This window comes from Pristiophorus japonicus, chromosome 15 (assembly GCF_044704955.1).
Source record: "Pristiophorus japonicus isolate sPriJap1 chromosome 15, sPriJap1.hap1, whole genome shotgun sequence".
Classification (NCBI taxonomy): Eukaryota; Metazoa; Chordata; class Chondrichthyes; family Pristiophoridae; genus Pristiophorus; species Pristiophorus japonicus.
This window is the reverse complement of record NC_091991.1, coordinates 50,271,470-50,292,619: the sequence shown is the minus strand read 5'-3', so window position 1 is coordinate 50,292,619 and position 21,150 is coordinate 50,271,470. Positions and strand designations below refer to the sequence as shown.

The 21,150-nt window shown below is 45.5% G+C and overlaps 1 protein-coding gene across 1 annotated transcript in view; it reads left to right on the top strand.

The window, feature by feature from the left end:
• The window catches only part of lrp6 (low density lipoprotein receptor-related protein 6), a 176,269-nt gene that overhangs the window by 104,842 nt on the left and 50,277 nt on the right, over positions 1-21,150 (top strand). The window contains exons 4-5 of the mRNA XM_070900416.1: positions 12,349-12,545; positions 20,720-20,851. Of these exons, the coding sequence (XP_070756517.1) occupies positions 12,349-12,545; positions 20,720-20,851 (329 nt within the window). The remainder of the gene's footprint in view (positions 1-12,348; positions 12,546-20,719; positions 20,852-21,150) is intronic.

The following is a 21,150-nucleotide window of genomic DNA, read 5'->3' as shown; positions in this document are numbered from 1 at the left end:
AGACTCAGCATCTTCAGCAGAGAAGGTGGTTAGCAAGTGGTGAAATATGGGAGGCTAGGAAAATATTATCATGAAATCTAAAATCTTTTCTTTAAACTAATTTGCTCAACGAGTACCGTCGTACTTTAAGAAGAAATTGCTATAATTATGCTAAAGTTAAGAGAAAAACACTACAAACAATTGGCTGTGCTCTACCTAAACTGTTCTATCCACTTACATTTATGAAAGCATTTATTAAAGCAAGTGAAAGTAAATTTTACTATTAATAAAAATGGCTGCACATGGAATTGGAGACAACCTATTGGTTGGGAGGTAGGAGACGGAGATTATGGATAATGGGTATGTACTCAGTCTGACAGGATGTGACCAGTTGTGTCCCCTTAGGAACCTATACTGGGGCCTCAGCTTTTAAATGAGCCGAATATCAAAATGTGCTGACTACACTAAGTTAGGTGGCACAATAAATAGTGTAGACGGGAGCAGAAAGTTGCAAAGGGACATTGATACATTAAGTGAGCAGACAAAGCTCGGAAGGAGCGCGTGACAACGCAGGTACCCCAACCTTCCGTTTCTCCAACTACCACTCAGGGCAACACCCCCAGCATCGAAGCACTGACCAAGCTCAATCAGTTCCGCTGGACGGGCCACATTGTTGGCATGCCTGACACAAGAATCTCAAAACAAGTACTCTACTCGAAGCTCTGACATGGCAAGCGAGCCCCAGGTAGGCAGAGGAAATGCTTCAAGGACACCCTCAAAGCCTCCTTGAAAAAGTGCAACATCCCCACTCACACCTGGGAATCCCTGGCCCAAGACTGCCCAAAGTGGAGGAAAAGCATCGAGAAAGGCGCTGAACACCTCGAGTCTCTTCGCCGGGAGCAAGCTGAAGGCAAGCATCGACAGCGGAACGAGCGCATGGCAACCCAGGCACACCAACCCCCCGTTCCTCCAACCACCGTCTACTCCACCTGTGACAGAGACTGTAGGTCCCGCATTGGACTCTTCAGTCACCTGAGAACTCATTTTTAGTGGGACTGCCTATGATGGCAGATAGAGTTGTATATTGGAAAGTGTGAAGTCGTCCGCTTTTGAGCGAAGGAAAGATAGATCAGAGTATTTTCTAAATGGCGAGAAACCAGGAACTGGATGAGCAGAGAGATTTAGCGGTCCAAGTACAGCAATCACGAAAAGCTATTGGCGGGTACAAAAAAATAATTAAAAAGGCTAATGAAATGTTGGCCTTTATCTCAAGGGGGCTGGAATATAAAGGGATGGAAGTTATGTTCCAGTTGTACAGAGCTCTGGTCAGACCCCATTTAATGTATTGTACTAAGTTCTGGGTACCGCACCTCAGGAAGCATGTATTGGCAATGGAGGGGGTGCAGCGCAGATTCTCCAGAATGATACCGGGTCTAAAAGGATTCAATTATGAGACCAAATTACATAGACTAGGTTTGTATTCCCTTGAATGTCGAAGATTACGGGATGATCTAATTGAAGTTTTTAAGAAGATCAAAGGAGTTGATAAGGTAGATAGCGAGAAACCATTTCCTCTGGTGGGGGAGTCCAGAAGAAGGAAGCATAATCTTAAAATTAGAGCTCGGCCATTCAGGGGTGATGCCAGGAAGCACATCCTCACATGAAGGGTAATGTAAATCCGGAACTCAGTCCCCCACCCCCCAAAATAATTCTGCTGAGTATGTGTCAATTGAAAATTTCAGAACTTTGAGACTTTTTGTTAAGCAATGGTATTAAGGGTTATGGAACCAAAGCAGGTCGATGAACTTAAGGTACAGATCAGCCATGATCTAATGGAGTGGCGGACATGCTCGAGGGGCTGAATGGCTTACTACTGTTCCTATGGGGCCAAGTTTCGGCCCGAGTTGCTCCTGTTTTTTTGGAGCAACTGGTTTAGAATGGAGTATCTTAGAAATTGCAATTCTCGGCATTTAGTTTGCTCCAGTTCTAGTCAGTTAGAATGTTTCAGTTTGGAACAGATTTTTTTTTCAAAAGGGGGCGTGTCCAGCCACTTACGCCCATTTTGAAAGTTTAGGCAGTGAAAACATACTCCAAACTAACTTAGAATGCAGTAAGTGTAGATTTTTGTACGCTCAGAAAAACCTTGTCTGCACTTAGAAAATCAGGCGTAGGTTACAAATCAGGTGTGTGGGAGGGGCGGTTGGGGGGGAAGAGTTTAAAGGGAAGTTTACAAACATTACACTTCAGTTTTATAAATAAAGAGCCATCATCAATAATAAATGATAAATACATCAATAAATCAACCAATAAATCAATCAAAAAAAATTAATAAAAAAATTAAAGGAGGTTGGGTCGGTTGGGGGTGGGTGGGAGGGTAGGGGAGTGGAGGTCGGGTCGCGGGGGGGAGAGCGGGGAACGGAGGTCGTCGGGGGGGGCGGAGGTCGGGTCGGGGGGGGCGGAGGTCGGGTCGGGGGGTGTGGGGGTCGGGTGGGGGCGGAGGTCGGATAGGGGGGAGGGGGCCGGAGGGAGCGGAGGTCGGGTCGGGGGGGGAGGGAGGTCGGGCCGGGGGGAGGGAGCGGAGGTTGGGTCGTGGGGTGGGGGCGCGGAGGTCGGGTCGCCGGGGTGGGGGGGGGGGGTGCGGAGGGAGGATCGTTGGGGGGGGGGGGGCTGGAGAGGTGAGCCTTATCCACGCAGCCTCACTGAGGCCATTTGGCCAGAGCTAGGGGCTGCGTGCTTCGGGCCCCTCCCACAGTTTTGGGTGCCTGGAGCTACTGCACATGCGCTCCCACTGTAGCGCGCATGTGCAGAGGTCCCGGCACTGTTTTCAGCGTAGGGACCTGGCTCCGCCCCCTACAGCTCATGCTGCGCCACGTCCAGCTCCAGAGGACCTGCAGGGAGCCGGAGAATCGGTGAGTTTTTTTTAGGCGCACTTTGTGGCGCGAAAAACGGGTGTCCAGGTCCAGGCTGCGCCGTTCTAGGCGCGGTCCGAAACTTGGGCCCTATGTTCCGAGAAGAGTTTTAACAGAGACTTAATCTTCCCTACAGTCCTTGATCTGCAGATTAGAGGTAAAAATAATAAGCATAACAAAAATGTTAGAAATAAATGGAGAGATTCTGTACATCCCTTCAATTAAAAAACAAAAATGGATTTATTTTTACGACTTGACTCTAATACTGTAATTTCATTCAGCAAAACACCTGGCACAAGTTATTTTCTTAAATGGGATAGAGCATTTGAAAATACTCCTTACCAAACTTATTCTTTAAATATGTGACAGGAATGGTCCTTATCCAATACAGATAGCTTTTGGAATAACAACACAGGTTTTGCTGTTTGCAAGTCATTGGTGAGTATAGAATATGTTTATATTCATGTTGTGGAGGAGATGTTAAAAAGTAACATACTTTTGCAAACAGCAGTGAAAAATTATTATTCTAGAGGCGTACAAGATAACTACTGACAGAGTATGTGATCCCTATGCATACAACTTCATTTGTCTGCTCCTAGTGCTCTAAATTTGCCTCCTTTTATATTGTGGGGCAAGAAATAGCGCACTGGCAGTAACTGAGGAAATAATTGTACACATCCGGATGTTAAACAGTTACATTTTCAACTTGTGCTTTGGCGATAGAAAATAGGTGCAGGAGCAGGCCATTTGGCCCTTCGAGCCTGCACCACCATTCAATATAATCATGGCTGTTCGGGGTAGGTTTCTGGATAGATCAGTAAAGCAAAAATTACATTGCTGGCCTATTGGAGCAGGCTGAGCTCTCAGCAAAAGGAAGTGGCCCGGGGCTTATGGTACAGTGCGCACCACTTGTAGTGGGTGGGTGCATTGGTGGTGTTGTGATTTTCCTGCTATAAGAGGTGGACAGCATTGTGGATTATCTCTGGATGATACTGATTCTCCCAATTGCTCCCCTACGGGCTCAATTTGCCGCTGCTACAAATCGGAGGAATTCACTAAGTGTTGCTTATCTTTGTTAAAGAGCTAAGCAATTCAAAAGAATTTAAAAAAGGTTGGTGGCAACTTGTGAACATCAAGATGCCAAAGCTCTCCAGCTCCTGAAATAGCTGGTGCCTTTATTGTGTTATAAATGGCGCCTTTGTAATTGACTTCAATGGTGATAGCAAATGATTTGGTGCCAATTTACCTGATGTAGACGACTACCCTTGGTATGCGGGGACGGTTCAAGTGGTGGGGACGATATCTCCAGTGGTGGGTCTTCATCTTGCCAGAGGGACTAATGCAGCCTTGTTTCCATGACCTTGCTACCACAGGAAAGAAACATAGAAATATACAGTGCAGAAGGAGGCCATTTCGGCCCATCGAGTCCATGCCGGCCGACAATGAGCCACACGGCCCTCGGTCAGCAGCCCTGGAGGTTACATATGAACAATGGCTGAAATGTAAAGAGCATCTGGCCCAACCAATCCGCCCCCTACAACTGTGACACCCCCTGCACCGCAACATTCTGCACTCCACCCCAACTGGAGCCATGTGATCTCTTGGGAGAGGCAAAAAAAAAACAGATAAAAAAAAACCCAGGCAAATTGGGGGAAAAATTCTGGGAAAATTCCTCTCCGACCCATCCAGGCGATTGAAATTACTCCAGGAGATCACCCTGGCCATATTCGATTCCCTGCAGTATTTACTATCGTATCTGCGCCAGCCAACAAGAGGTTATCCAGTCTAATCCCACTTACCAGCTTTAGGTCCGTAACCCTGCAGGTTACGGCACATCAAGTGCCCATCCAAGCACCTTTTAAATCTGGTGAGGGTTTCTGCATCCACCACCCTTCTAGGCAGTGAGTTCCAGACCCCCACAACCGTCTGTGTGAAAAAGCCTCCCCTCAAGTCCCCTCTAAACCTTCCACCAACCACCTTAAAACTATGCCCCCTTGTAATTGACCCCTCCACCAAGGGAAACAGGCCCTTGCTATCCACTATATCCAGGCTCCTCAAAATGTTATTCACCTCAATGAGGTCTTCTCTCAGCCTCCTCTGTTCCAATGAGAACCCAGCCTATCCAATCTGTCCTCATAGCTAAGATTCTCCATTTCAGGCAGCATCCAAGTAAATCTCCTCTGCAGCCTCTCTCGTGCAATTACATCCTTCCTATAGTATGGCGACCAGAACTGTGCACACTACTCCAGCTGTGGCCTAACCAGAGTATTATACAATTTAAGCATAACCTCCCTGCTCTTGTATTCGATGCCTCGGCCAATAAAGCATTCCGTATGCCTTTTTAACCACTTTATCCATCTGGCCTGCTGCTTTCAGGGATCTGTGGACAAGCACTCTAAGGTCCCTTTGTTCATCTACACTTTTAAGTGGCCTACCGCTTAATGTGTATACCCTTTCCTTATTAGACCTCCCAAAGTGCATTACCTCACACTTCTCCGAATTAAATTCCATTTGCCACTGTTCTGCCAACCTGACCAGTAGATTGATATCCTGCAGTCCATGACTTTCCTCTTCATTACCAACCACACAGCCAATTTTAGTGTCATCTGCAAACTTCTTAATCGTACTCCCTATATTCAAATCTAGATCATTGATGTACACCACAAAATCCCACTGGAAACATCCTTCCAGTCACAAACATCCATCAACCATTACACTTGGCTTCCTACCTCTAAGCCAATTTTGGATCCAATTTGCCACTTTACCCTGGATCTTATGGGCTTTCACCTTCATGACCAGTCTACCATGTGGGATCTTATCAAAAGCTTTGCTAAAGTCCATATACACTACATCGTACGCACTACCCTCATCGACCCTCCTGGTTACCACCTCAAAAAATTCAATCATGTTAGTCAAACAGGATCTTCCCTTAACAAATCCGTGCTGACTGTCTTTAATTAATCCTTGCCTTTCTAAATGTAGATTTATCCTGTTGGGCCTTGGCTTATTGCAGCAGTGCTATGATATAAAAGTGATTTAAATCTTAAATCTTTGTATTATGTTTGCATAGATTGGTTTCGATGTCATTTCAGTTGAAGTAAAGATGTTTTATATTCTCTTTCTTCCTTCCCTGCCCCCACATACCCACATATGCTTAATTGTTTGTTTCACCAGATGTCGATTAAATGACCCTTCTGCATCTCTGATTTGTAGCTTTTCCATTGTCCCATACGGGAGAATTTTCTAGCTTCATTTTTAGCGTAAGCCAACATAATTAAGAGGAACCACTACATACCCTGGTGCCCGGTTTCTAGAGAATATTTTACTGAAATGCATTCATCCTCTGACATGGTCGGGCCATGCCAGTCAAATTCACTCTTGTCTCCTGTGACCAGTGCATGAAGCAGATGATGTGGTTTAGTTGAGGCAGCTTATCAATTATATTTTGGTTTGTTCCCTGAAGCGATAACCCTTATTAATAAGTTAGGATGTGGGTTGATACAAGCAGATTTGCTACATTTTCCCTGAGGAAACATCTGTGTTAAGCCGAGCTGTGAGTTATCATGGGACTATGTTTGACTGAATTTTTTCACTTTGTTCAGAATTATTTTGCCAAATGTCACTAGTGTATCCGTCAAAACTATGTGCAGTCAGAATGGCTCTGTGAGGTGTTTCTTTGCACTGAATATAAATGTGAATGAGTCTATATGAGCTGTGCTGTTTCACAAAATAGCCAGGGTTTCTGCCCCTTCCCCATTTTATTTCAAGAAACTAAATTTCTTTCTGGGGTGTAGCTAACACTGAAGAAGAATACAACATAATACAAGAAGGCAATTAGGGGCTCAATTTTCCCCAATATTTGCGCCGTTTTTTTTTAAGAAGGCTGCTTTTTCTGGCCTAACTTAAAAATCCCCATCCCCTTATTTCAGGCGATTTCACCATTATTTCAGCATCCTATTCTAAGCAACAATGCTTCTAAATTGGCTTGATAATAGGCTGGATTCTCCTCTTTGTGATGGTATTACAGTGAGGTGAGACTTCCACACACTGCCCAGGCACTGCCATAAGCCTGACCCATTTTCCTGGATTTGGGCTATTGGGTTTTGGGTAGGGTACAGAATCCTGCAGTGGCTGGCCTTTTAAAGGAGGTTAGCGAGCTCCAAAGAGGATTCCAATAATTTTTTTTCCAAGACCAAGGCCTAATAAGGCAAGGCATTGGAGCTGATGTGGAGGGAGAGGAGGCCTCCCTAGATCCTCTCCCACCATTAATAGAATTTGGGTGCCTTGCCGCTGTTACCCTGGGCTAATCGGCACCATTCCCCAAGCAGCTGCAGGGAGTCGCAGTATTGGCAGGAGGATGGTAGATCAGCCCAATCAGTTGGTTTAGAATACAATAAATTTTAGAAAACAAACTTCACCATCATTAATTTTTTTTTAGAGCTAACGCACAAAAAAAGTTGCCTGTACTTTCAGTATCTAGTCTATTATAATCTGCCTGCAAAACTGCACCGTCGTATGATATGACTGCTATCTGCAACTACTCTTTTTATTTTAGAATATGTACAGTTCCTTGTTGGGAGGGAGAGTGACGAGCACCGTTGTTGATTTGGCCTTTCTTTCCTCTCTCTCCACTTATTAGCGATAGAATTGCAGGTATCAAACCCAGCCCTCCGTGGTTGTGTGGTTAGTACACTGCGTCTCTGGACCACTCTGGTTATACAAAAAAGTCATGCTCGCGCTAATTTTATGAAAATGGCAAACTCTTCCTCAGTTCCTAAGTGTACTGGAAAGACAACTTACTGTAGACCAAATGTTTGTACTTGAGGATTGACCAAACCAAATGAGGGGCATTTTTGTAATACAGTATCAAATTTCATTCTTATTGACAGTGGACCAGCTGGAAACAGTATCTGCTGTTCATTTACATATCCAGAAATAAATTGATTTATGACCTCTGTTAAATTTGTTTCAACTAAACTTACATCTGGCTTTATCTCATCGGACACCAACTTGTTTATTTAAAAAATATTGTACCACAAACCATATAATTCACTCACGCTTGTAGCATAAAAGAATTATTGGACTCCAGCTGTAGTTAGTGAGTGGTACATGCTTTGGTTAAAATATCCTTCATGCAGCATATCTTTGAATTCACCCTTAGTTTAATAATGTTTAATCCAGCTGGAAAACCCCATTATTTTGTATTTACAAATTAAGTCAATATTTTCTCTCTCGTGCACCAGATGTAACTGTCACTGTTTAAATTTGTCTTAATCCACTTGACTGGTAATTGCGCTCTGCTCGGTAACTCGCTGTATGGTAATTGCAAACATGAAATCTTGTCTTACTACTCGATAACACAAAGCTAAGCTGTGGCACCAGGCAACCCTTATGTTTTGGGGCTTCACCCGAAGGGTTATTTTGGTGAAATTGTGGCATATGACATTGGCAAAGAACCATCTGTGATTTTAATGTTGAGTACTTTTAGGCTAGATGGAGGTTTTATGTATTGCTCTTCCATAGTGTGCTTTTTGGAGCAGAAAGCAAAAGAGTATTTCTGAAAAAGACAATTTGTTGCTGAGCCTGTTTTAATATTTTGTATTTGACTGTTACAATTGGATGTTTAAGGATTACTTTAAATGGGAAAAGGCACAATTGTAAAAAAACAGCATGATTTCATTAGCTGTGGTAAATGAGAATGGGTAGACAATTATATGTTAAGTGCAGTATTGGAAAAGTAGGGGGTGCTAATCCTGATTTCCTGTGTAATTGGATGGGTTGTACCTCATTTAAACAGTGCTTTAAAAAGACTGCTGGAAGTTATGGCAAGACTATTTTGCGTGCAGCTATTACAGTCAATTAGGAAAGGGATAATATGGTATATTATGTAAAGGCAGTGGCTTTCACAGTCAATGTATCAAAGTTGTCGAACAACTTGAAGTGATAACACTAGTTTCATTCTTTTTGTTGTGTAAATATGAAATATTAAGGTTTGCACTCGAGTAGTGATGTCTACCACATTTGAGCTAAGCAGGTTTAAGTCTGGGCTTTTGCTACATATAAAAAGCATAAGAATGTACTTGTTCATAGACTAGGGTCTGCTGCTGGCTAAGTTTCCGATTTGCTGACCAGATGTGCAATGAGCTTTTTCAGTGCTCACCTATGAATATTTTTTTGTAATTTGCTCCTTTTCTCTCCTTTTTTACCTATGTTCTCTCCTTTTCTCCTCTTGAAGGCAGTAACTTGTAACAATAATTGCATCCATATAACACCATATCACATTGAAATAGTTCAAAAGTACCTTACATAATGAATTGCTTTTGGCATGCATTTAGCATTATATAGGTATACATCTGCTGGGCTGTGGCTCCAGTTCTCATCTGTAGTGGCCTGGTTAGAGCTATTAACATTGGGAGAATATTAAGAATTAGAACATAAGAACATAACATAAGAACATAAGCAATTGGAACAGGAGTAGACCATTTGGCCCCTCGAGCCTGCTTCGTCATTCAATACGGTCATGGCTGATCTGATCATAGACTCAGCTCCACTTCCCTGCCCGCTCCACATAGCCCTTTAAATCGCTCAAAAATGTCTATCTCCACCTTAAATATATTCAATGACCCAGCCTCCACAGCTCACTCGGGCAGAGAATTCCATAGATTTACAACCCTCAGAGAAGAAATTCCTCCTTACATCAGTTTTAAATGGATGGCCCTTTATTCTAAGACTATGTCCCCTAGTTTTAGTTTCCCCTATGAGTGAAAATATCCCCTCTGCATCCACCTTGTCGAGCCCCCTCATTATCTTTTATATGTTTCAATAAGATCGCTTCTCATTCTTCTGAATATAGGCCTAAACTACTCAACCTATCCTCATAAGTCAACCCCCTCATCTCCGGAATCAATCGAGTGAACCTTCTCTGAACAAACTCCAATGCATATATATCCTTCCTTAAATACAGAGACCAAAACTGTACGCAGTACTCCAGGCGTGGCCTCACCATTACCCTGTACAGTTGGAGCAGGACTTCTCTGATTTTATACTATATCCCCCTTGCAATAAAGGCCAACATTCCATTTGCCTTTTCGATTACTTGCTGTACCTGCATGCTAACTTTTTGTGTTTCGTGTGCAAGGATCCCCGGGTCTCTCTGTACTGCAGCACTTTGCAATTTCTCTCCATTTAAATTATAATTTGCTTTTCTATTATTTCTGCCAAAGTGGATAACCTCACATTTTCCCACATTATACACCATCTGCCAACATTTTGCCCAATCACTTAGCCTGTCTATATCCCTTTGCAGATTTTTTGTGTCCTCCTCACAATTTGCTTTCCCACTCATCTTTGTATCATCAGCAAACTTGGCTACATTACACTCTATCCCTTCATCGAAGTCATTAATATAGATTGTAAATAGATGAGGACCCAGCACTGATCACTGTGGCATCCCACTAGTCACTATTTGCCAACTGGAAAATTACCCATTTATCCCGACTCTCTGTTTTCTGTTAGTTAGCCAATTCTCTATCCATGCTAATATATTTCGCCCAACCACATGAGCTTTTATCTTGTGCGGTAACCTCTTGTGTGGCACCTTATCGAATGCCTTCTGGAAATCCAAATACCCACATCCACTGGTTCCCCCTTATCCCCCTGCTCGTTACATCCTCAAAGAACTCCAGGAAATTTGTCAAACATGATTTCCCTTTCATAAAACCATGCTGACTCTGCTTGATTGAATCATGCTTTTCCAAATGTCCCGCGACTGCTTCCTTAATAATGGACTCCAGCATTTTCCCACTGACAGATGTTAGGCTAACTGGTCTATAGTTTCCTGCTTTTTGTCTGCCTCCTTTTTTAAATAGGCTTGCATGAACCAACAGTGAGACGGACCATAAATTTGTCAGCTTAACTCTTGTGTATTATGGACTCTCGCCTCTGATTCGATGCAGGATTCAAGCTCCACTCTGGGATTGGAGAAAATCATTGAGCTGACACTCCAGTGCAACACTGAAGGAGTGCTACATTACTGGAGTACCATCCTTCACATGAGCCATTCGTTCAGATGGATGTGAAATATCCCATGGCAGTGTTGTAGAAGTTCAGGGTTTTCTCCCAATGTCCTGGCAACCTTTTTCTCGAAACCAACACCATCAAAAACAAACAGAACACAATTTGTCTCTTTGCAGTATGTGCGTTCTCATCGTGAGTGAAATGGCTGCTGCGTTTGTCTATATAATAGTCACTTCACTTAAAAGTAATTCATTTCATGTGAAGCACTTCTGATAAGAGTGCCTTGATAAGGCACTATATGAATCCAAATCTTTTTCTGTTAAACATTTAAGACACGAGATAAATCAAAATAGGTTACATTTGTAAAATAAAATGAGTGAGATTTGTACCAATTAAATTTAGTAGGTCTGCTATTCCATTATGGGGAATGTCACAGCAAAGTTTGATTACCCCGCGCGCACTCCCTTTCCCCGAAGAGTGAAGACACTGGGCGATTATGGCATGATGTCAAATGAGAAGCGAGTGAATCTATATGGTACATTTGCCCACTGAACGAACAGCAGAAGAGGCTCTATTTTTTTAAATGAAAAGGTCTTTTCATGCCACATACCTCATGCCACATACCATTCCATATTTGAGGGGACCTGTTCTCAGACCACCACTGATGCTACTTTAACTGGTTGCTGGGGAGTGTGCAAGTGTGCCCCATGATGTCTGGCTTGTGCCTTGACATTTCCCCTGATAATGTGACTGAGCTTGGAGCTTGCTGTGTAGCCATGTTATAATCTGCTTTGCTGTCACTGCCGTGCTTCAAAAAAAAATTCCCTCAACCTTTTTTTCATCCCTTCCCTGTAACCCATTGCTATGTGTTTCCCAATACTGCATTTTGAAACAATTGCTAGGAGCCTCATGTGTTGTTTTAAGATTCCTGGCTGTTGGAAATAACTTGGCTTCAGTTGATGTTTCCCTCCCTTTCTCGCTTCCTGAAGGCACAGTCACAATTGCAGTATGGGGAATTGTAGTAATGAACAGTGCCACTCCATCATCCCTGTTTAATTTAGGATAGAATCTGCATTTCCAGTTGAAAGAAAAATGATTTCACTGATTTCAGTGGATGTTGCGGCCCCCTGCGGACCATGGTACCTGAGCTGAAAGCTTGGGAGCTACTTCTCTTTCAGCTCAGATACCACGTGTACACCAAGTCTGAGGACATGGGGCTGTGAAAAAGCTTTTAATTTTGTGGCCACAGAATCTGTTTTTATATATTTTTGTCTTTATTCTTTGAAGTTGCTAGACATTTAATTGCAGTGAAAAACATCTAAATGCTGGGATGCAAATGATGCTTTAGACCAGCGTTGGTTGGAAAATTCTTTCTACTTAATATATTTTTCTTTAAAAGCTGAGGTGTTACATATTTCTTTTAACCTGAATTTTGTTTTGTCAGGCAAGTGGTGGTTGAAGGCTCACTTCCACATCCGTTCGCTTTAACCTTGTTTGGAGACACCTTATATTGGACAGACTGGAACACTCATTCTATTCATGCATGCAATAAATACACTGGATTATATCGCCGGGAGGTGCACAGCAATATTTTCTCTCCCATGGATATTCATGTCTTTAACCAGCAGAGACAACCCAATGGTAAGTGTGTGTAGTTCTATCTCAATCGATATATCTGAATATATGAAAAATGATACATCATACATTGTTTAATGCTGAGTGCTTCTCTCTGGCAGTTTGAAATTGATGAGCATTTTCCAATCCACAACGTTACCATGCCAAGCAATTAAAGCCTATAATTGATCCAAGCTTGTGTTTACTCAACAATTGAATGTTATGGCCTTAAAGGCAATATAGCTCCATCCTAGTATAATGTATTTTGCATTATATGGTACAACACTGCCATAAATACATACATTTGGGATTTAGCACCTTTAACATAGTAAAACAACTCGAGGAACATCTGCAGAACCTATTGTATTTGTAGATAATTGTGATCGGGCTTTTCAATGTTAAAGAAATAAAGACTTGCATTTATATAGCATCTTTCATGACTTCAGGACATCCCAAAGCACTTTACAGCCAATGAAGTACTTTTGAAGCGTAGTCACTGTTGTAATGTAGGAAACATTAAAGGTGTTGCAGCTGTCTGTAATGCGTATGTGTCACAATAACCGTTATATTATAGTTAGAGTAGAGCAATCAGTGTGAGAACAAGAAATTGCTGATTATGTTTGTACTCTAAATTTCAAAAGCTTGGTAATAGTGTTTTCAACATTGGAATTAGGTTTTTAAAAAGTTTGTGTTGAATTTTGATGCAAACAGCTCCTTAAATATCTCACCTATTATAATTTGGAAATCTAACCATTCTAATTACGTGTGTGTGTGTGTGTGTGTGTGTGTCTTTCATCATTCAATCTGTTTCTTTAAATACAAGAAGTTGAATTGTGAAAGCTCTAAATACTGCCTGTATTTAACTGATGGTTAGTAATTGGAATAGACAGATGGATAGAATCATCCAGGAAACGATCACAAAATATTAAATGTGATATTTAGATATCCCTTGGAATATCACCATCCAGTGCTGCTGGTCATGTGATTCAACTCTTGCAAAACCAAAGCTGGCGGGCCCATGCCTTCGCCTCCCCTCCCAGCGGACAGTCACTAGCAATCCACCAGTGGCCTAACCCTCATAGTTAACCCCTAGTTCTGCCAAACCCTGGTTCCCCTCCACAGTGATGTCAGATCAACGGACTCCCCATGCTATCAAACTTCCGAAACCCCACTCTAATACTATTACAATTCCAGGTCCCCATCCTAGTTCTGCCAATGTCTAGGACCATTTCCCATGCCCCTTGCTACCAAAGTCCAAGACAGCCTTCATCATGACTAAAACACAGGATTGTCCCTCCCCTCCCCTCACCCCCAAATGCAGCTAAATCCCACTCCCCAGTACTGCTAAATACCAGATCTTCACCTCCACGTTGCATTTTTCGTGCAATCTTGCTGTATATTCTCAATTTTAAAATGATATGGCATAAAAATTAAAAACTTGGGTATTTAGTTTGAAAAAAAATAAAGACCTTTTAAAAATTTTCACAGAATAATGGTCATAAATGTGAAATTTAATCTCAAGCCTCGCAATACATTTTTTTCAAAAATGAAATTTGACTCATTCAATCACCGTAAAATAGTTGTGCTCATGATGCACCCAAAATGGCATCAACATTGTAATTGTTCTATAACACTGAATCCTTTGACTCACCGGGCCCAAGTTTCAGGCCGTGCCTAGAACAGCGCAGCCCCGACCTGTGTGCTCGTTTCTCACGCCACAAAGTGCGCCTAAAAAAACTCCCCTATTCTCCGGCTCCCTGCAGGTCCTCCGGAGCTGGGCGTGGCGCAGCATGAGCTGTAGGGGGCGGAGCCAGGTTCCTGCGCTGAAAACAGTGCCGGGGACCTCTGCACATGCACACTACAGTGGACGCGCATGTGCAGTAGCTCCAGGCGCCCAAAACTGTGTGGGAGGGGCCCGAAGCACGCAGCCCTAGCCCTGGCCGAATGGCCTCACTGGGGCTGCGTGGATAAGGCTCACCTCCCATGCCCAGCTCCTGCTTCCTCCCGACCGGACCTAACCCCCCCCCCCCCCCCCCCCGACACCCGACCCGACCTCCGCTCTCTCTCCCCCACCCCCGATCTCCGCTCTCCCTCCCGCCCCGGCGACCCGACCTCCGTTTCCCCCCCCCCCCCCCGGCAACCTGACCTCCGCGACCCCCCCCCCGGCAACCTGACCTCCGCGACCACCCCCCGGGACCCGACGCCACCTACCTGTAAATCCGGTGCTGAAGTCTTGTAAAGCCAGCCCGAAGTCTTGGGCCCGGCCCATTCAGCCTCCTCCTCCCTTCTCTCCCTCCTCTCCCTCCCCTTCTCCCCCCACTCCTCCTCCTCCTCCCCCCACTCCTCCTCCTCCTCCCCCCCACTCCTCCTCCTCCTCCTCCTCCTCCTCCTCCTCCTCCTCCTCCTCCTCCTCCTCCTCCTCCTTCCCCCCACTCCTCCTCCTCCTCCTCCCCCCACTCCTCCTCCTCCTCCTCCTCCCCCCACTCCTCCTCCTCCTCCTCCTCCCCCACGTCCTCCTCCTCCTCCTCCTCCTCCCCCCACTCCTCCTCCTCCTCCTCCCCCCACTCCTCCTCCTCCTCCTCCTCCTCCCCCCACTCCTCCTCCTCCTCCCCCACTCCTCCTCCTCCCACTCATCCCCCCCCCACTCCTCCTCCTCCTCCCCCCACTCCTCCTCCTCCTCCCCCCACTCCTCCTCCTCCTCCCCCCACTCCTCCTCCTCCTCCTCCTCCTCCTCCTCCTCCCCCCACTCCTCCTCCTCCTCCTCCTCCCCCACTCCTCCTCCTCCTCCTCCTCCTCCTCCCCCCCCTCCTCCTCCTCCTCCCCCCACTCCTCCTCCTCCTCCCTCCTCCCCCCACTCCTCCTCCTCCTCCTCCTCCTCCCCCCACTCCTCCTCCTCCCTCCCCCCCACTCCTCTCCTCATCATCCTCCTCCCCCACTCCTCCTTCTCCCCCCCACTCCTCCTTCTCCCCCCCTCCTCCTCCTCCTCTCCCCCCACTCCTCCTCCTCCTCCCCCCTTCCCACTCCTCCTTCTCCCCCCACTCCTCCTTCTCCCTCCTCCTCCTCCTCCCCCCACTCCTCCTCCTCCTCCCCCCACTCCTCCTCCTCCTCCCCCCAATCCTCCTCCTCCCCCCCCACTCCTCCTCCTCCCCCCACTCCTCCTCCTCCCCCCACTCCTCCTCCTCCCCCACTCCTCCTCCTCCCCCCACTCCTCCTCCTCCCCCCACTCCTCCTCCTCCCCACACTCCTCCTCCTCCCCACACTCATCCTCCTCCTCCCCCCACTCCTCCTCCTCCCCCCACTCCTCCTCCCCCCCCCACTCCTCCTCCTCCCCCCCACTCCTCCTCCTCCCCCCACTCCTCCTCCTCCCCCCCACTCCTCCTCCTCCCCCCCACTCCTCCTCCTCCCCCCACTCCTCCTCCTCCCCCCACTCCTCCTCCTCCCCCCCACTCCTCCTCCTCCCCCCCACTCCCTCCTCCTCCCCCCACTTCTCCTCCTCCCCCCACTCCTCCTCCTCCCCCCCACTCCTCCTCCTCCCCCCCCCACTCCTCCTCCTCCCCCCCACTCCTCCTCCCCCTCCACTCCTCCTCCTCCCCCCCACTCCTCCTCCTCCCCCCCACTCCTCCTCCTCCTCCCCCCCACTCCTCCTCCTCCCCCCCCACTCCTCCTCCTCCCCCCCCACTCCTCCTCCTCCCCCCCCACTCCTCCTCCTCCCCCCACTCCTCCTCCTCCCCCCACTCACCCTCCTCCCCCCACTCCTCCTCCTCCCCCCACTCCTCCTCCTCCTCCCCCCACTCCTCCTCCTCCCCCCTTCTCCCCCGTCTCCACCCTTCTCCCCCCTCTACTCCCTCCATCCTTCCCTCCCTCTACACCCTCCCCTCTACTCCCTCTACACCCTCCCCTCTACTCCCTCTACACCCTCCCCTCTACTCCCTCCACTCCTCCTCCTCCCCCCACTCCTCCTCCTCCCCCCACTCCTCCACCCTCCCCTCTACTCCCTCCACCCTCCCCTCTACTCCCTCCACCCTCCCCCTCTACTCCCTCCACCCTCCCCCTCTACTCCCTCCACCCTCCCCCTCTACTCCCTCCACCCTCCCCCTCTACTCCCTCCACCCTCCCCCTCTACTCTCTCCACCCTCCCCCTCTACTCTCCTCTCTCCACCCTCCCCCTCTACTCTCCTCTCTCCACCCTCCCCCTCTACTCTCCTCTCTCCACCCTCCCCCTCTACTCTCCTCTCTCCACCCTCCCCCTCTACTCTCCTCTCTCCACCCTCCCCCTCTACTCTCCTCTCTCCACCCTCCCCCTCTACTCTCCTCTCTCCACCCTCCCCCTCTACTCTCCTCTCTCCACCCTCCCCCTCTACTCTCCTCTCTCCACCCTCCCCCTCTACTCTCCTCTCTCCACCCTCCCCCTCTACTCTCCTCTCTCCACCCTCCCCCTCTACTCTCCTCTCTCCACCCTCCCCCTCTACTCTCCTCTCTCCACCCTCCCCCTCTACTCTCCTCTCTCCACCCTCCCCCTCTACTCTCCTCTCTCCACCCTCCCCCTCTACTCTCCTCTCTCCACCCTCCCCCTCTACTCTCCTCTCTCCACCCTCCCCCTCTACTCTCCTCTCTCCACCCTCCCCCTCTACTCTCCTCTCTCCACCCTCCCCCTCTACTCTCCTCTCTCCACCCTCCCCCTCTACTCTCCTCTCTCCACCCTCCCCCTCTACTCTCCTCTCTCCACCCTCCCCCTCTACTCTCCTCTCTCCACCCTCCCCCTCTACTCTCCTCTCTCCACCCTCCCCCTCTACTCTCCTCTCTCCACCCTCCCCCTCTACTCTCCTCTCTCCACCCTCCCCCTCTACTCTCCTCTCTCCACCCTCCCCCTCTACTCTCTCCACCACCCGTCTACCCCCGCTGTCAGAAACATAGACACTGACAGACAGAGAGTGAGAGACACACACACAGACAGACAGATAGAGACACTGACAGACACACACTGGGGGGGCGTCCCAGCACGCTGTTGGAGGACTCCCGGTGCTGCAGTCGGTAAGTAGAAAATGTTTTGTTTTATTGATTTTTTTTTTAATTTTAAAAATGTAATTAATTTTTTTTGATTTTATTGGTTGATTTATTGATGTATTTATCATTTATTATTGATGATGGCTCTTTATTGTAAAACTGAAGTGTTTAATGTTTGTAAACTTCCCTTTAATCCCCCCCCCCCATTCCCTACGCCTAATTTGTAACCTACGCCTGATTTTCTAAGTGTAGACAAGGTTTTTCTGAGCGTACAAAAATCTACACTTACTCCATTCTAAGTTAGTTTGGAGTATGTTTTCACTGCCTAAACTTTCAAAACGAGCATAAGTGGCCAGACACGCCCCCTTTTGGAGAAATAAAATATGTTCCAAACTGAAACTGTTCTAACTGACTAGAACTAGAGCAAACTAAATGCCGAGAATTGCAATTTCTAAGATACTCCATTCTAAACCAGTTGCTCCAAAAAAACAGGAGCAACTCAGGCCGAAACTTGGTCCCACCATGAGCACTGCTACAGAGGATTGACTAGCTATATATTAATAGCAATGTGATACCACTCACTTCGTGTATCTTTGGTGCCACACTTTTAGATGGGCCTTAAGGTTTTTAAAGGTGGAAAGAGAGTTGAAAAGATTTAGGGAGGGAGTTCCAAAAAGTTGGACAAAGGTGGTTGAAAGCTCTAGCAACAATGACGGGAAGAAGGGGGCAGCGAATGCACAGAAGGTTGGAGTTAGATGAGCTGAGCTAGAGGAAAAGGAGGGAATGTAGGGAGAGATTGCAGAGATGGCGTGGGGAATGGCTATGGAGGGATTTATCGATCATGGGGATTTAAAATTTACTACATGGGTACTGGGAGCCAGTGTATGTATATATGGAATATAATTTAAATAAATGTGTGTTAATGCAGGTGATACATTTCAGCTTAAATGTTCATATGTGCAGTTTCAATTCAACCAAAGGGTACTGGTCTGAGATTAACCACACAACTGCACCATCATACCACCCTAAAACTATTGATGATTCTTCAAGGGAAAATCCATATGTGCATCCACACATTTTTAGAAAGAATAGCACCTTCCACATCTGAACTTAAAATGAAAATATTTCTGTTTCTTTGGGGTTATTTTGTGGAAGAAAACTATGTTGGGTCTTGTCAGTGAATTATAATTGAAAGGTTAAACCTATGTATCCATTTGGTAAACTATGGGAGTAAGACTAATGTTGGCTTATAACTACCATTTCTCAAATGGAAATACTTTTATAGGAAATAAAAAATTAAAGCAGCCGAAATCCTTTGATGGAACTGCTGAATGTTAGTTTGACAAAGTCATAATAATTCTAAGCCTTAGATTTACTTTATTCAAATAGCTTTGTTCACCTGATATCACAAAAGCATGGAGGTTCCTGAACAGTAGGAGATAAATGATCATTGTCCTATGATTCTGATCCACGTGCTATTGCTTGGGTTAAGAAATCAACCTCTCGGAACCGGAGATAGTAACTTACATCACCCGTTTCCTGTTTTAGCATTTGTGTATGTGACTGCATTCAATACTTGATAAATTAAATTACTGCTTGAAATCAAGTCTTAAATGTAACACTGGAGAAAATTATAGTTCTTTACATAGTAATTGTTTTGCTATATGAAAGAATATATTTAAGTGTTTCCACATGGTTATGCAAGAACCATACACAGTTGGGCCTCAAACCTAGTTTTTAAAATATAATTTTATAAACCTTGGCATTGTAGTTGTAATTCTGCTCATTATTCTCTAAATACAGAGACTTAGCGGGTTGCTATTGCAGTTGCACTGTTGGGTTACTTTATCATTACAATTGTGTGCTGTGTACACTGTTCCAGTACATTATCATTTTTGTGGTGGCTGATCTCTAGTGCATAAAGTTTTCACAGGTGTTTTGGATTTTATAAGACTGTTAGCCAAGATCTGGTCTAACTTAATCTGTTTTTTTTATAGCAGAAAATGGCACCAGATAATAGAAATTGTGCCAACTAATCACTTGAAAGTTTGCATAAAAAAAGCAAACTGCTCTTCTGCAGAATTGCAGACATGAACATGTTTATAACATTTTGGTGATGCAATGTGTTGGAGTGTCAACGTACTGCTGCAGAGTGATGGGAAGATGCAGGTTTGACCCACTTATTGGAGAGGTGTGGAGCAGAAGCTAGGTCCCTCCCCACAGTGAGAAAGGGAACATTAGATGGAAATCTCATTCTTAGAATGTTCTTACATGCTTCCTGGCAACCAATTCAAAGTGACATTGATGGTGCTCAGAAAAAAGTGGTGCATGGCCTAGGGAGATGAGAAAAAGGAGAAAAATCTTTGAGTACCTAGAGCCAAAGCTGGTATACCTGAGCTTTGTGGCATGAAGTGGCAAAGTGCAAATTTCTGCCCATTGTTCATCAAATTGAAAGCTGGCAAGGGTGAAAATAGGTGCTTGCTTTCACCGCATGTCCAGAAGGTTGGGAATGGAAGGCGAGTTAACCAAGGATGTTTCTGGCTGACTTGTAAGCATTAGAAACCTGGGAATAGCTGCCTCCCCAACACAGTCCATCATTGCCTGATTCAGCCAAAAGGAGGGGAGAAAAAATTGAATGTGTGGGTGAGTAGGAGGGGGGGGGGGTGGGAAAGGAGGATCTGTGAAGGGGGACTTAACATGGTTCGTTAAACTTAGTATCTAGTTTAGTGTCCCATGTTTGAATGTTGCAATTTATTTTAATTGATTTTATGGTATTTCAATCATCAGCTTTTCTTTTGTCCCCTACAGTTCTCATTTGGATAAAAGTAATGTTATTAATTACAGTAAATGGGTGAAGATTGCTTGGCATAATGTTTTGCATTTAAAATGCATTGTGCACTTAGCTCTTTAACATGCTGCACACACAACACACATGTGTCAAACACATTTTCCTGTTTAAAATAATGCATTTTATATATGGATGTTATGTTTATTTTTCTTAAAACTATATCACAAACAATTTCTAAACATAAGGTTTTTGTTTGTGTAAGATAGTGCATCTTGTATATGAAAACTTACAATATATAACCGCGAAGGTACAATTGATTCATTGTACTTGGGCATTAACGGCTGTTTTAGCCAAAAGTTGAAATGGAATGCATTGTATTAATATTTACAAACTTTGCTTATTCAAACAGCTACAAACCCCTGTGGAAGCAATAATGGTGGCTGTTCCCACTTGTGCCTGATGTCTCCAATCAAACCATTTTTTCAGTGTGCCTGCCCCACCGGTGTCCAGCTGCTAGAAGATGGGACAATGTGCAAAGATGGTATGTAATCAAAAATTAATTTCAGAAAAATAAAGCAGTACCACTGAAAGGCATAAATTTCTACTCGCTTTTGAGCATTTTCTGATCTTTTACATCGTTGAAACCTTTCTTAAATCTAAAAACCAAAACCCCTTCAGGACATGAATATAGCAAATTCAAAGTTCAATGTCTGATTTACAGTTACTTGCATTGTCCTTGGTGTTGCTCAATATGCAGGTGATAGCTGGTTGCTTCCTATGAGGTCCACATGCAGTAAAGTGAATGCTTTGTGAATGTGGACTCACAGTTCGTCTCACTCC